This window comes from Silene latifolia, chromosome X (assembly GCF_048544455.1).
Source record: "Silene latifolia isolate original U9 population chromosome X, ASM4854445v1, whole genome shotgun sequence".
In the NCBI taxonomy this organism is placed as follows: Eukaryota; Viridiplantae; Streptophyta; class Magnoliopsida; order Caryophyllales; family Caryophyllaceae; genus Silene; species Silene latifolia.
Window position 1 is genome coordinate 232,950,708 of NC_133537.1, and position 17,172 is coordinate 232,967,879.

General features: G+C 36.8%; 2 protein-coding genes across 2 annotated transcripts; one reads left to right on the forward strand and one right to left on the reverse strand.

Annotated features, from left to right (window-relative positions):
• Positions 1-10,762: 10,762 nt before the first annotated feature.
• Positions 10,763-11,827, reverse strand: LOC141619582 (uncharacterized). The gene has a single exon (XM_074436594.1). It carries the CDS (start codon positions 11,825-11,827, stop codon positions 10,763-10,765), a length of 1,065 nt encoding a protein of 354 aa, XP_074292695.1.
• Positions 11,828-13,511: 1,684 nt separating this feature from the next.
• LOC141619583 (uncharacterized) lies at positions 13,512-15,003 on the forward strand. Its single transcript, XM_074436595.1, has 3 exons — positions 13,512-13,523; positions 13,842-14,474; positions 14,926-15,003. Exons 1-3 carry the CDS (start codon positions 13,512-13,514, stop codon positions 15,001-15,003), a joined length of 723 nt encoding a protein of 240 aa, XP_074292696.1.
• Positions 15,004-17,172: the final 2,169 nt, after the last annotated feature.

Below are 17,172 nucleotides of genomic sequence, written 5' to 3' on the forward strand. Positions count from 1 at the left end.
CTTAAAGGAGTGTATCTATCAAGCTACGGATATGTATTTAGTAACTTAAAAGAGTGTATCTAGCTAGCTAAAGGTATGTATCCAGTAACTTAAAGAAGTGTATCTAGCAAGATAATGGTATGTATCTAGTAACTTTAAGGAGTGTATCTATCAAGCTACGGATATCTATCTAGTAAATTAAAAGAGTGTATTTATCCTAAATTCTATTGCGTGGATTGACCGCTAGTTGACCACTTTATACCAGAATAAGCATAAATTATTTTTTCTAGAGTATTGCAAATCTAACGCTCAATTATTTTTGGCTTTACTTCTCTAAGTTTCAAAACCCAAACAAGAAAAAGTTTTGGGTCATATAGAATTATGGATAGTAGATTGACTGTAGAATAAGACTATAAAGGCAGGAGACATTCAAACTTACTACTAGCGTGCAATGTGTGCTCTTATCTGCCAAAAAATAAAAAAATTTTAGAAATGTGTATCTAGTAAGCCAAAAATAATTTGACCGTTAGATTTGCAAAAGATGTGATCTAGCAAGGTGAAGAAGTGTATTTAGCTTGCTAGAGATGTGTATCCAGCAAGGTAAAGGAGTGTATCTAGCTTATTAGAAATGTGTATCTAGCAAGACAAATGAGTGTATCTAGCAAGGTAAAATAATGTATCTAGTAGTGTAAAAAAAAGTGTATCTACCTTGTGAGAGATGTGTATCTAGTAAGTTAGAGGTATGTATCAAACAACATAAAAGAGTGTATCTAGGTAGATACATGTATATATCTAGCTAGCTAAAGGTATGTATCTAGCAACTTAAAGAGGTGTATCTAACGACTTAATGGAGGGGACAGAGAATTATTCTGTAAGACGACCTTAAATACAAACTTCTTATATAAAACCGCTTTAGACCTAAATATGTAGTTTCAATGTTATATGTAGTTTCAATGTTATTTTGTGAAAGGGAAATAAAATAAATGTAAACTATTGACTGAAATAGAGAGAGTAGTCAACTATTTACTTTTTTTTTAGTGGAAGTCAACTATTTACTTCTTTTTCTTTCTTTCGTGGAAGATTTTAAACAAAGCTAAACGAATAAGTGAAATTGGTATAAGTCTGCCAATAGTTTTGTATTTATTGTCATCGTCACATGGAATATGTAAACCATATTAGTGTAATTCAGATCAATATTACTCCGTATGAGTTTATGACATACTACAAAGTTGGGGTATCTTAATAAACACCAAATTATACGGAGTACATTGTGTAATCAATTAAAGTCTCATGATTGAGGTACTCAATAAAAAAATACGAGTAATGTTGAATCAAAGTCTCAACCAAGGTAAGAAGTTGAATAAATATGTAAGGAAAGTAAGACTAAAGCATACTCCCTCCATTCAACTGCGCTCTACCAATTTAAATTTTGTACACTATTCACAAATAAGCATTCGATTTCAATTTTCTTAGAAGAAATAAGTGGAAATACATTCATGTGTATCTTGTTTGACTCGTCTTTACCAGTACATTAAAAATATTTAACTTTTATAATTTTTGCAAATACGTAACTAACGATATTTAGCGCGTAAAACACGTGTTGACAAACGTGAAAAAGCAAAGTGGTACAATGGAGTTGAATGGGGGAAGTATTGAGTAAACTTCAACTTCTAAAATCTGACGAAATAGTTAAATACATGATATTATATGACTTCAGATACACTTCGTATAACCACTAGATACATATGGTATTACTAGTACATGCACAAATCGATTTGTGTATCCCGTAGTAATACCTTGTGTATCTGGGCTGATATGTGTATCTACCACTCCACTACAATCCACCAAGCCCACCCCGCCACTGTTCACCACCACCGCCAGCCTACCACCACCCACCCCCACTGTTACCTTCACCATCACCACCGCCAGCCTACCACTACCGCCATTCTACCACCTTCATCACCACCGCAAGCCTACCACAACACAACTGCAAATAGCCGAACACGATTACCATCACCACGACTACAAACGCTTTCGCCAACCATTCTCTCTCCACCACACCCATTTCTACCTTGCACCACCGAGCCAGGTCGGCGCACCTCTACAACCACCGTAGATCTTATTTTTTTAGAAACAAATTGAGATTTAAATCACAAATGTGTGGTGAATGAAAAAGAATTTCAAAAAAATTAACCGCACTATCACATGAATTCTGGGCACTTGACCTTCGCCGATGAGAGAACTGTTTATAACATCAACACCTCACCTCCTTGTCACCCTCCATTTTGCAGCCCAACCACCATATATCTCATTTTTAAAAAAAGTTGTGATCTAAATCGTAGATCTATGAAAAATGAAGAAGAATTACAAAAACCTAACCGAATTATGATAGTGTTCCAAGATTTCGAGCCAAATATATCCTATTTGGTTAAAAATCACTTTAATTTCAGTTTTCGTGCAACAAGCAGGTCGATTATGGTGGATATACGGTGCTCGGTCAGATTATGTCGGAGCTCAGGCGACGAGGTTGGGGCCGGCGGTGGCGACATGTGGTGGTGTTGATGGTGGTTTGTGAGAGAGGTAATTAAGGTGTTGGCCTGTTGGAGGATTGGTTTTAAGGAAGAGGAAAGGTGACAAGAGGTTTAATATAAGCCTTGACCTAACTGATCCAAGGGCTGTAAAAGGAGTTCGTAGGTTCGCACTGAACTATAAGTTCGTACAGGATCCTATATATATATATATATATATATATATATATATATATGGGTTGAAGCGTTCTGGATGCGACACGTGTCAACCCGGCATTAAGTAAAAGTATTAATTACAACTGAACATTAAATATAAATTTCATAAATACTACATAAATCTTAGCAAAGTATTAATTAGAGTTTAATAAATGTATTTTAAAATTACATGTAATAATTACGATGATTTGATTTTAAATTTATATATAAAAAATTGATAAAAATTCTAAAATGTAAATCATTATCTTTATTGCGAAAAAACAAACACTCCGGTAGAACAAAAGAAAAGTAGCTAAAAACTCTAATGAGAGGCGACTACCAGGCGAGAAAAAACCTGCTTTGCAGCCATTAATTAGGGCTCTTTAATTCGTTATTATGGCATGAAATTCAGCAAAGAAATCACGTAGTAATCAAAGATCTATTCCTAAACGAACTTCACCTTCAAAGAAGACGAGTCATGCGCATAATAATGGAAAGAAGAGAGGACCAGAGGAAGAGGAGGTTTTACGTACTAAATCTATGCATGAAGTACATCCTGTGACTGGGTTGTCTTTTGATGATGAAGAGGATCTAGTCACCACAACGGCATGGGTTACGCAACGTGGTAAGAAGGCTGAGGCAAAAAAGGATGATGAGGTCCCTGTTACTGTAGAGACACCTTCTGTGGAGACTGCAAGTGATGATATGTTGGAGTTTACAACTGAGGATGTAAAAGAGGAGGTGGAATACTGGAACCAGGTACTTTATTGCTTTGTTCTTGGGGCCAATCCTCCATGGGAAGTGTTGAATGGATTTATCCATCGTATTTGGAGCAAATATGGCATTGACAAGATCTCATTCTTACCTAATGAAGTATTTCTGGTAAGACTCAAGGAGATAAAAGACAGAGAAGATATACTTGCGGCTGGGTATCATATGTTTGATAACAAACCATTGATTGTTAAGCCATGGCAGGTTGATGTGGATCTCTTAACGGAGGATGTCAAAGTTGTACCTGCTTGGGTAAGACTACATAGGCTACCACTAAAATTTTGGGGCAAATGTCTACCCTCCATTGCAAGACTGGTTGGGAAATATGTCAAAAAGGATGTAGCAACAGAGGAGAAAATGAGGCTAGGATTTGCTAGAACTATGGTAGAACTAACAGTGGGACAGAAGTTCCCAAGTTCTATTAAATTCAAGGATGAACAAGGTCAAATTGTTGTGATTAATGTAGAATATGAATGGAGACAAAGTATTTGCACTAAGTGCAAGGGCATGGGACATGAGGATAAAAACTGTAGGAGGATGGTTCAGAAAGCAAAGCCTGTTCAAAAGGTTTGGAAGCCAATTCCAAAACCAGCTGTAGTTATTAATAAGCTATCTGAATCTGAATATCCTGTGTTGACTGCATCTATTGGGTCTCCTGGGAAAAGACTGACTACACCTACTAAATCAATTCAATCTCAGGAGACCTTTGTACCTCAGAGTGGCAATTTTAGTTCATCTGATCAAAGTCCTCAGCAAGTGGTAATAGTTGATACTGGTAACCCTCCCATCCAAAATAATAATATTGAATAACATGGGATTTTGGAATGTTAGAGGATTCAATAATGTAAATAAACAACATATAGTGAAGAGTTTTATTAATAAGCAGAATATTGGCCTTTTTGGTTTACCAGAAACAAAAATAAATGCTGAAAATGTGAGTAATATTTCTCATAATTTGTTTAATGGCTGGTGTGTTACAACCAACTACCATACTCATAAGGGGGGCAGAGTTTGGCTAATTTGGCAACCAAGTTTGTTTGATATTTTAGTTTTGCAGTACAATCCTCAGTTTATACATGTTAAGGTTACTGTGATAGCTTCTCAGCATGTCTTCTACCTAACTATGATTTATGCTTTTAATTATGGGAGTGACAGAGTTGAGCTATGGAATTGGTTGAGCTCTTTTGTCTTGCAGTGCAATGGGCCTTGGGCACTGGCTGGTGATTTTAATACTGTCATACACCCTGATGAGAGGAAGGGGGGGGGGGGGGCAAACTAAATAGAAAAACATGGAGGACTTCTTGAATTGTTTAGGTCTCTGTGGAATGACTGATATCCCTACTACTGGTGCTTTCTTTACTTGGAATAATAAGCAGGATGCTGAGCATAGGAAGTACAGCAGGCTTGATAGATTTTTAATCAATCAAGATTGGGTGGAGAGATTCCCTGATATGGCTGCACACTTCCACCCTGAGGGTTTGTTGGACCATACTCCTTGTGTGGTTAGTAATGTGAAACTGAACAATGGCAAAGCGAGAAGCTTTAAGTACTTCAACATGTGGAGTAGTGCCCCTGCCTTCCTATCAACTGTGCAAGAAGTATGGGAAGGACCTGTGATAGGGACAAAAATGTTTTGCCTGGCTAAGAAACTGAAGAAGTTAAAATACAAGCTCACAGCTCTGAATAGAGATTGCTTTTCTGACATTGAGAATAAGACTAGTCAAGTTGCACATCTACTAGCTGACACTCAACAGATTGTTGCTGATGCTCACAATGTTGACCTTATTGAAAAGGAAGTGAGCCTCATGACTGAACTGCGAAGTTTGACTAAAGCCAGGGATAGTTTTATTCAACAGAAATCAAAAGTCCAGTGGATGAAAGAGGGTGATGCCAATACAGCTTATTTCCATTGTGCTATTAAGAAGAGATGTTTGAGAAATAGGGTCATTCAAATTGAAGACAAGGAAGGGCAGCTTTGTAATGACACTGAGACCATTCAGAATGCTTTTTTAGATTACTATGAAGATCTTCTTGGTAGGAAGAGTCCAACCAAGGAAGTTAGGTCTGCTGTGTTGGCTAAGGGCAAAGTGTGCAGTCCTGAGCATATTGAAATTCTTACAAGTACTGTCACTTATGAGGAGGTTAAACAGGCAGTCTTCTCTATTCCTAAGGACAAAGCTCCAGGGCCTGATGGATACTCTAGTGGATTCTTTAAGGATGCTTGGAACTTGATTGGGAATGATGTATATGCAGCTGTTGTAGACTTCTTTAATACAGGTCAGTTGCTCAAACAGATCAATGCCACTAATATTACCCTTATCCCCAAGTGTGATAGGCCTACATCTGTTAAGAAATTTAGACCTATTGTTTGCTGTAATATGCTTTACAAAGTTATATCCAAGATTCTCTACAACAGATTGGCTCCTGTTCTTCCAGATATTATTCATGACAACCAAGGAGCTTTTATCCAGGGAAGGTCAATTATTGAGAATGTGTTAATATGCCATGATATTGTGCATATGTATGCCAGAAGCCATGTGTCCCCTAGATGTCTCTTCAAAATTGATCTTCAAAAAGCATATGACACTGTTGAATGGGACTTTGTGGAGCAACTGCTATATGGTCTCAACTTCCCTAGTCATTTCACAAAGCTGGTCATGGCCTGCATTAGATCCACCTCTTTTACTCTGGTTTTGAATGGCAATAACTTTGGTTATTTCAGGGGTCAAAGAGGGCTTAGACAGGGTGATCCAATCTCTCCTCTAATCTTCACTATTTGTATGGAGTATTTGACTAGACTTATTGCCTTTGCTACAGAAAGATGGCCTTTCCATTATCATCCCCTCTACAAAAACTTAAAGCTCACTCATCTTATGTTTGCATATGGTCTCCTTATGTTCTGTAAAGGGGATGCTCCTTCAATTATGCTCCTTATGAAGGCCTTCACCTCTTTTTCTAATGCTTCAGGCTTGAGAATGAATAATACAAAGTCTGAAATCTTCTTCAGTGGTATGGCATCTGATCTGAAAACTGATGTATTGAGAGTCACCGGGTTTCAGGAGGGCACAATGCCTTTCAGATACTTAGGGGTTCCAATACAACCAGGTAAACTGAATAAGAAAGATTGCATTAGCTTCACTGAGAAAATTATTGGCAAAATTAGAGGCTTGGGTGCCAAAAAACTTTCATATGCTGGCAGAATTATTCTCATCAATTCAGTGCTAAATACACTCCATAGTTACTGGGTTAATATGTTCTTGATTCCTAAATTAGTGATAAGGAGAATAGAAGCTATCTGTAGGAATTATCTCTGGGATGGGAGCCCTGATTATCACAGAGTTCCATTAGTGTCTTGGGATAAGGTTACCCTCCCCAAGGATGCTGGTGGCCTTGGTATTAAGAAAGTTGAGACTTGGAATTGGGCAGCTGTAGGGAAGCTAGTGAACTGGGTGTACAACAAAGCTGATAGGTTATGGATAAAGTGGATTAGCAATGTATATCTGAAAACTCAGGACTGGCACTCTTATTCTCCCCCTGTGGATTCTCCTTGGACTTGGAAAAATATATGCAAGATTAAGGATAAACTGAAGGAAGGATTTACTGAAAATTGTTGGATGCCTAATGAGAAAGGTTACACTCTCTAGAATGGATATATATGGCTCTGTACTCAACAACCTAAATTGGATTGGTGTTCTCTGGTATGGAACAGCTGGAACATACCCAAACACTCAGTCATTTCCTGGCTTATAATGCAGGAGGGGTTAAATTTTAAGACTAGACTTTTCCAGTTTGGCTACTGTGAGGACAATCTATGCTTAATCAATGGGGAGTTACCTGAAACGATATCTCATCTGTTCTATGATTGTATCTACAGCTGCAGAATCAGGGAAGCTCTTACTGTCTGGCTGAGAAGATCCTTTCCTAGTCTCACAGAGCTTCAGAATGGTAAGAAAAACAGTATGCAATGGAAAGCAATGACTATGTTGTTCAATGTCTATCTCTATACTATCTGGCACCAGAGAAAAAATACAAGGCTTCAGTTGTCAGTCCTGAGACCTGAAATTGTGGCAGCTCAAGTTGAGGATATTGCAAGAAGGAGAGGTTGTAGCAAAACTGGCCTTGGAATGATTCGCATAACAAATGGGTGGCTAAATTGCTTTGAATTGTAATGTTGGTTGCTTGTTTTAGCTTGGTTGGTTGTTTGTTTTGGAGCATATGGGGGTTTGAACCCCAAACCTTTGTATATTGACTGGTTGTTTGATTGATATATATATATATATATACTCACATTTCAGCTAAAAAAAATGCCTTAAATTGAGTATACTTTCCATTATATTTATTGAAATATTTTGATATGTATAGATGATTAAAGTGAGTGTCTCACAATTGCGCTACATTTACTTACAGAAAAACGTTTTGAGAAAGTTATAATACTTAGACTATTAAAGTCATCAAAAAAAAAATATTTGGAAGCATCATTGTGTTTATTAAAAACAAAACTTAAAATAACTTCTTTTTTGTATTTCTATGAAATATTTGTCTAGAGTGATGAATTATGCAGTGGGACATTGGTACTTTAGGTTTCATCCTCTTTGTAAGTCCTTAAAGCTGACACATTTGCTATTTGCTGATGATCTCCTCATGTTTTGCAAAGGAGATCATAAATCTATTATGCTTTTTCTGAGGGTCATTTCTACCTTTACTACTGCCTCTGGACTTAAGGTGAATGCAACAAAGTCTAAAGTGGTGTTTAATGGTGTGACTGAGGCTCTGAGACAGGGTATTACCTTTATCTCTGGTTTCCAGGAGGGTTTTCTACCCTTTAAATATTTAGGAGGGCCAATTCAAGCTTTTAGATTTTTTTTTTTTTTTTGCAAAAGATTTATCATTTCAATCAAAAGAGAGAAATTACAATACAATTTGCAAGACTATCCACTAACAATTAAGCTACTAACAGACACAAACCAGCAAAAGAAAAACCCAAGACCATACACCAGATGCTAAGAACAAATGCTATCTACTATATGTGTATAGTCAGGGTGAGAGTGCCATAAGGACATCCTGACAGAAACCAGGTACTTAATTTTCTGAACAATCCCCCTGTACTACTGTATAGTTCCTTGAAAAATGCGCCTATTTCTTTCAGCCCAAAGTTGATGAACTGCAACCACCAGAGAGACCATAAACCACACATGTCTCCAATGCTTTAACCCATAAGAGCTCCTATAGAGCAGTTCCTCCATAAGACCTTTTCCAGGTCGCAAAATGCCCATCCAGTGCAACAAATCTTGCTAAACAGCACGAGAGAAAGGACAATGGAAAAACAAATGGTCACAAGTCTCTAAATTGATTTCACAAAGCACACATCTGTTAACATGGCAAATGCCTCTTCTGTGCAGATTATCAATAATAGCAAGCTGATTCTGCACAGCCAAGGAGCAAATGATCTTATGACTAGGAGAAATGCTGGAATGGGTAAGAGGACAGTCCAGGGCCCAAAGAAATAGAGCATTATTCAGAAAAGATAAACATGATGTAATGACATCTTGCTGCACAGCAGACCGACTATGCATCGTAGTTTGAACATTAAAAATGCTACCAGCTCTGCTGAGTAATACATCTCTAGCAGCGAGGATAGCTTTAAAACTATAAGGGAAGTAAGGTTTGGAAGGAATATGCCAAATATCAGAACTCTTGAGAAGATAATGCTGCACCCAGTGAGCCCAAAGCCCTGAATGATTCTGAACAAGCAAATAGACCCATCTGCTCAGGAGGGAGACATTCTAAATTTCCAGATCCTTAATATTGAAGCCCCCAGCAGAAATAGGAGAGGAAATGTCCTTCCAACTTTTAAAAACATGCCTTCTTTCACCACAAGGAATACCCCAGAAAAAGTCCTTACAGAGTTTGGAAATCTTCTTAGTAATATGCCTTGGAAGTAGAACACTAGAGCACCAGAAAGTATTTAAGCCAAGGACAACAGAGTTAAGAAGCTGAACTTTCCCAGCATAAGAGAGAAGATGAGCAGACCAGTGGGTGATAGCTTTTTGAACAGCTATAACAAGGGGGTCCAACATAGTAGTAGAAAGCCTAGCAGTATTGAGAGGCAAACCAAGATACCTGAAAGGGAAAGAACCCTTAGTAAACCCTGTAGTATTAAGAATCTGATCCTGTAGATAAGGAGGTACCCCACCAAAATAGACATTAGTTTTATCAGGGTTGGCAAAAAGTCCAGAAACAGCTGCAACAGAAGGCATATCTCCACGGGTAAAAATCATGAGATCATCAGCAAAAATTAGGTGAGTGAGATTCAAAGCATGACATTTAGGATGGTGAGATACATGAGGTTGCTGACAAAGCTTTCTAAGGTATTTAGAGAGAACTTCCATACCCAAAACAAAAAGATAGGGGGAGAAAGGATCCATTTGTCTCAAACCATTCTGGCCAAAGAAGTACCCAGTGACATCACCATTAATTTTAAGAGAATAGCCAGGGCTACTAATGCAAGCCATCACCCAATCAGTAAACAGTTGAGGGAAGCCCATCAATTGCATAGAACAATCCAGGAAATCCCAATTTAAGGAGTCAAAAGCTTTCCTAATGTCAACTTTGACCAGACATCTAGGAGAAACATTTTTCCTGTCATAACCTTGAACCAAAGCCTGAGACAACATTGTATTTTCAAAGATATTTCTACCAGACACAAAAGCAGCCTGTTCTGGACCAATGATAAGGGGCAGCACTTGCTTCAACCTATTAGCAAGGATTTTACTGATAATTTTGTAAAAAACAGTACAACAAGAGATGGGTCTAAAGTCCATGACAGAAGAAGGGACCTGTTTCTTAGGGATAAGAGTAATGAGGGTGGACTTAGCTTGCTTGGCCATATTATGCTTCTTGAAGAAAGAGAACACAGCCTTACTAAGATCCATACCAATAATAGCCCAAGTAGATTTAAAAAAACCAGCTGAAAAACCATCAATACCAGGACTACTATTACTGTCCAAACTAAACACAACATCCTTAATTTCCTTAAGAGTTAAAGGAGAGGTAAGAGGAATACCATCAGAAGAGGAAAGAGTGGGGCTATGAAGGAACAGGTTAGGATCAAGAGCTTTAACCTGGCTTCCAGTGCCCAACAATTCCTGATAATAACTCTGAAAAGCAAGATTGATATCCTGTCTACCAGTACAACTGTCACCATTAAGATTTTTAATAACACCAATCTGCTGCTGGTTCCTTCTCTCAGAAAGTTTAGCAAAAAAATACTTGGAGCCACAATCCATGTACTAAATATGCTTAATTTTAGCCCTTTGATGCAAGCTTTTTAAATCAGCAGTCTTGAGGGTAGTATATTTCTGAAGCAAGGTTTTTTCCTCCATAATAAGAGAAGTAGAGAAAGGATCCTTGACAAGCTGGGCTTGACAATGAAGTAACTCCTCTTTAGTAGTCTTAGCATGGTGAGAGAGATTAGTAAAGTGTTGCTTGTGAAAAGAAATGAGGGCTCTCTTAACAGACTTAAGCTTTTGGAAGAAACAATACATAGGACTGCCATGAACTTTAGTATTCCAAGCATCAGAAACAGTCCCAATAAAATCAGGATGATCAATCCAGCAGTCAAGGAAGCTAAATCTTTTAGGAACCTTGTAAGTATCAAGGACATGGACCAAAGTAGGAGAATGGTCAGAAATGCCAGGCTCAGGAAAATGAGCAAAAGAATTAGGGAAAACAGCAAGCCAAGCTGGGTTGACCAAGGCTCTATCCAACTTAGACCAGACCCGAGTATTTGGCTCTTGCTTATTAGTCCAGGTGAGGTCACACCCCATACTGACCAGGTCATCTATATGACAAGTGGATAAGCAGTTATTAAAAGCCAACATCTCCTGGAGGGGAGGAGGAGTAGAGCTAAGCTTCTCAGCAGGATCTCGAACAATGTTGAAATCCCCTAAAACAAGCCAGGGATCAGTAGTAAAAGATCTAGAAAGACCTTCCCACAGAGATTCCCTCTCAGAGGCATTATTACTCCCATAGACCAAGCTTAAATGGAAATCGAAGTTGGAAACAAAATGATGCAAATGCAAATGAATAAACTGAGCATCTTTACTGGTGTGAGTAATAGACACAGCACTGGGATTAAGAAAAACCCAGATTCTACCATTATAGTGGTGACTGTAATTAGTGATGACCACCCAATTACCAAAGTGTTGGTTAACAATACTAGCAACATTATACTCCTTGACTCTAGTTTCCAAGAGAGCAAGAACATCTATACTATTGTCTTTCAAGAAATCCTTGACCTCACTATGTTTGAGAGGACAGTTGAAACCACGGACATTCCAAGAAGAAATCTTCATTAAACAGGAGGATGAAGAGTAATCATGCTACTAGGGCCTGGTTGGCCAGTGTCAGAGCATGCTGAGTGTAAAGTAGGACCAATATCAGGAGGTTTAGATGACTTAGATAGAGATCTCTGGCCTAGTTCAAAACATCCTGAGCCTACATTCTCTATTAGAACATCTTTACCACCCTGAATTGGACCCAAATCACCTAGCTCACTAGAGGCCACAGTATCAGTTTTAGGAGAAAGTACCCCTGGTTCTAGAGACTGAAATGAATTTGAAATCACAAGATCCTTAACAACAGGTTCTTCAAAGATCAATTCAGGAGAAGAATTAGGAGCAATAACCAAGCTTATAGAGGGAGGGGGAGGAGAAGCAACAGAAGCAGGAGAATAAAAAAGAGATCTCTAACCTAGCTGAGAGCATCCTGAGTCTACATTCTCTTTCTGATGATCTCCAATCTGCTGCATCTCACCCACAGTACCCAGCTCAGAAGTAGAAGTAGCCACAGTTTGTGGTTCATTAGATGGTTTAACCCACTTGCATGTGTCAATATTATGCCCTAACTTGCCACACCCAGAACAGTAGAAGGGCACCCATTCATAGACTACTTTCTGGGAAGTAGGACCAAGGAAAGGAGACACAATATCCACATGATCAAGAAAAGGCTGAGTAACATCGATTTCCACCATAACCCTAGCAAAAGAAAGCTTGTCCTTATGAGTAGTAGCCAAATCAGCAAACAAAGGCTTGCCCAATTTACTAGCAATCTTGCTAAGAACAGACTCAGACCAGAGATAAGGATCTAATCCAGGGAAAAGAATCCAAAGCGGGACTTTTGCTACTTTCTCCATTTCCACAGAAAAAGAAGGAGTCCAATGCTTGAGAATCAGGGAATTTGGACCAATTTTCCAAGGATCTTGCCTAAGAACATTAGTCATAGCCTCATGTTGAATCAAATCTAAATGCAAACCAGCCTTTCTTATAATATTGAACCACTGGAAAAGCAATGGAACCCCAATACTTAGTAACAAAATCCTGAACAATTTTCAAAGAAGGCTTAGCCCCAATGATATGCCCCATGAGAGTGAATTCCCAAATTTTAAGCTCTTTTTCAAAGTCAAGAGTGCATAATTTCTACCGCATCAAGAGCAAAGACTATCATGACAAGAAATAAACTCATACCAGCCTTAACAGGTTTTTTAACGACATTAGACCAAGTTTTCCCCAAATTAGCAGAAGAAACTTGTGATGTATGATTATCAATGGTATTATGGACAATAGTATCGGTATTATATTAACAGCCAAATTATGCACAGGATTCACAGTAACAGGAATTGAGGGAACTGAATTAGGTATAGGTGCCTTAGCACTAGAAACTGGTGATGATACTAAAGAATTAGGGTTTACAGACACAGCCATTGTAGAAGAGGGAGAAGAGAAATTAGCAACCTTCGAAGAAACTCGAGCCGAAGCAATGGCGGATGCAATGCGATCATTAACAGTCTTCACAACTCGCGTCGGGGTCAACACAAGGTCAGCCAAATCTTCACCATTTCTGTCCAAAAGAGTATCATTAGGAAGCTTAGCTTGAGAGGTCGACAATGTCGTCCGCAATCGAGCAATACGCCCCCTTGTTCGCGCCATTGATCAAGAACTGATCAAGAGAAAAAGGAATCGGAAAAAAACATGAAGAAAAATGGGGGAAAAAGTTTGTTGAAAAGTTTGTTAGAAAAAGTTTGTTAGAAAAGTTGAGAGAAAATTTTTAGAGAGAGAAAAGTTTGTTGATTCACGCTTTTAGATTAACTAGGCATGATTGTAATATCCTTGTGGAGAGAATTGTGGCCAAAATTAGGGGAATAGGAGCAAGGAAACTGAGTTATGCTGGAAGGATTGTCTTAATTAATTCTGTTTTCAACACCTTACACAATTATTGGTGCTCTATTTTCCTTTTGCCAAAGTGTGGTATAAAAAGAATTGAAGCTCTCTGTCGTAATTTCTTGTGGAATGGGGATGTTGTGTACCAAAGGACCCTCTGGTTGCCTGGGACAGTGTCTGCTGCAGCAAAAAGGAGGGTGGTTTGGGTGTGAAGAATGCTGGGGTATGGAATATTGCCACTATTGGCAAGCTGGTGAATTGGATTTATACAAAAGCTGATCGTTTATGGGTGCTATGGGTTGATCATATTTATATGAAAGGTGTTGATTGGTCTTCATACTTACCTCCACCAAACTCAAACTGGAACTGGAGGAATATATGCAAGCTTAAAGGATTGTTAGCTACTGGGTACCAGAGTAACCAATGGATCTCTGATGCCAGGGGTTACTCTATTAGGGCAGGTTATCAATGGCTACAGAGATCACACCCCCATGTATCTTGGTATAAGGATGTATGGGATAGCTGGACAATTCCCAAGCATAGTGTGATTGGCTGGCTGATTCAGAGACAAGCTCTGAATACCAGGGATAAGTTGTTCTATCTTGGGATTAGTGGCAGCAATAGTTGTGTGATGTGTGAGCTGGAACCAGAAACTCATGCTCATCTCTTTTCTGATTGTGGATATAGTAAACTGGTGAAAAATCAACTTGAGCACTGGTTACAAATGAGGATTCAAACCCCTCCTGGACGTTGTCCTACTGTCAGGAGGAAAGTTTGGAGAGTGGTAAGACTTTCTTGTTGGTATGTCCTTTGGATGGAAAGGAATACCTGCAGGGTTGAAATGAAGATTAGAAGACCAGAATTGCTTGTTTAAGAAATTCAGAAGTTGGCTCAGCTGAGGATTCAGCAGAAGTTCTCTTCACATGCTCAACAGACTGATGTAAATTGGGTGACTAGCCTAGGTATCAAGGTGTAATTGTAGGGATTAATTCTCTTGTAATGGCTATTAGTTGATGAAGTGTCTTCTTGTAATACTCTATTTGATTAATCAAAGCTTACATTTTTACAAAAACAAAAAACTTAAAATAACTACTAAGAGATAAGTTTTTATGATGTGATAATGAAAAAATTATATTGGACAAATTAAATACACTTGAGATTTAAGAGGTTTAAATAATTTGATAACGAGTGGAGATTTGTACATGAATGATGACTTTTTGGACTTTTACGAGTAGGTTAAGATGGGATTTTCAACTGACTTGATCCCTATCGTAGAAAAAGTTAATATTTTGGTACTGATTAGTGATTACTAATTATTGGTTATGTTGGTGCTGATTATGAAAAAAAGGTCATTATATTGGTTTGTATATCAATTAACCCTATTTTATATGTAGTTATTTCAAAAAACAAAAGGCGCAAATTTCTTATAAATATGTTGTTTGACACATAGTATATATAAGACATACACAACCAAAAAATTCGAATAAGTTGAACTTTGACCCTATATGTTTGATACATAAATAACACACGTTATACATTAAAAATTAAAAAATGTATCAAATTATATTCACATCGTTTTGAACCAATATTAATTGATTTGGATCATAACGTATCGTGAAATAATCTAACTTAAAAACTTAATGTTGATTTTTGCATTATTCGAATACATTTATTTTAATACATTTTATTTTAATTAAAATGATATTCGATAAGTTACAAAATTATTTATATAATAACGTTTATCATGAATAGAACTATCACTTACTCCCTCCATTATTCATTATATGTCGTTTTAGGAAAAAGCACAACTATTAAGAAAATGGATTAAGTGTGATGATAATGACATTAATTAAGCATTTAAATAGAGCTTTGGAATGAGCAAAATTGTTGGAATTTTACAACTCATAGTGAATTTATTTATTCTAAACCAATGAAAAAAAAAAAAAAAAGGTTCGCATGAGATGTAATTAAGAACCCATAATTAATTTACAATTCCATTAAGAGAGAGTGTCCATTGGAAATATAAAACGACATATAAAGAGAAATTTTTTTAATCACCTAAACTACATATAAAAAATAACGGAGGGAGTATTAGTTATATTTAAAACTGTATGTATTTTATTTTAAAGCACTAAAGTTAAACATAAGAAAATAAGAGTTGAGGAAGTTAATTTATTTTTATTTTTAAGTAAAGATATTAAATGTGATATATGAATTATATTTTTTTTTTCAATTATAATAATAAAGTTTTCAGACAGACCGCGCGAAGTGCGAGATACTACCTAGTGTGTGTGTGTGTGTGTGTATTCCACCTCTTCTGATATATATATATATATATATACATATATATATACATATATATATATATATGTATATATACATATATATATATATATGTATATATTCATATATATATGTATATATACATATATATATATGTATATATACATATATATATACATATATATATTTATATATACATATATATATATATATATTTATATATATATGTATGTATATATTTATATATATATATATATATATATATATCAGAAGAGGTGGAACATCATCGTTATTAACTTAACTCAGTAATTAGTGCAAAGTAACCAACAAAATAGTGTTATATGGAACATCATCGTTATTAACTTAAGCTTCCCCTTAAATTGTGAAAGAAAGAGGGAATGAGAATCAAGTCGTAGAGATGTAAATATATTTACATTTGAAGAGCTCAACAGTCAACACCACAAATCTTGATAGCCCCTAATTGAAAGCAAAACAAACGCATACGATGAAGTTGAAAATGTGATGAACAATTCATAACCTAATGTAATTTACATAAAAAATAAATAAATTAGTTAATAATTTAAAACCTTAATACAGTTAGCTTGATGTGAATAAAATGATAAGAAAGGTTAGTGACAGTACAATTCTACCGGCAATAGGGATATAAAACCTTTTGGGTTACAAATTTTGTCTTCCAACAAAAATATATAAACAATTGAGGATGCATTTTATGACATTTGGGCATCATTTTTTTTCATTATTATCAAATTTAATATAGGCATAAATATCAATAAAAGTTCATAACTTTTAAAAATCGTTTTTCATTATTATAAAATGTAATATAGACATTGTTCCGGGTGTAATTCCAGAGCAGTTATTTGTTACCACCCGTGCTTGTAGAATGACGTCTTTGGTTGACTCCTCCTTGCAGTCTCCTGAAACAATGAGCAAACTGAGGGCTCGGCTTTGGGCCGAGCGAACTCACTCCGACGCTCAAGTCAGTAAACTTAGAAAGATAAGTTGTTGTTACTTGGTGAAGTATATATTGTAGAGAGATAAGGAAGATATTACCAGATGAATAGTGATTCTTAGGTTAAATTGTGGATCCTTTACTCAATGAGAGTAGAGGAGTATTTATAGACTTTCACCTTTTGTCACGTAGTGGCCAAGTGGCCAAGTGGCTAGCAGGTGGAAAGACT

Bases quoted from the DNA above. Each gene is read 5' to 3' on its own strand.
- LOC141619583 (XM_074436595.1), top strand. The intron at 14,475-14,925 runs GTAAGACTTTCT...TTTTACGAGTAG, and splicing joins GGAGGAAAGTTTGGAGAGTG to GTTAAGATGGGATTTTCAAC.
- LOC141619582 (XM_074436594.1), bottom strand. From the start codon at position 11,827: ATGAAGATTTCTTCTTGGAATGTCCGTGGTTTCAACTGTCCTCTCAAA.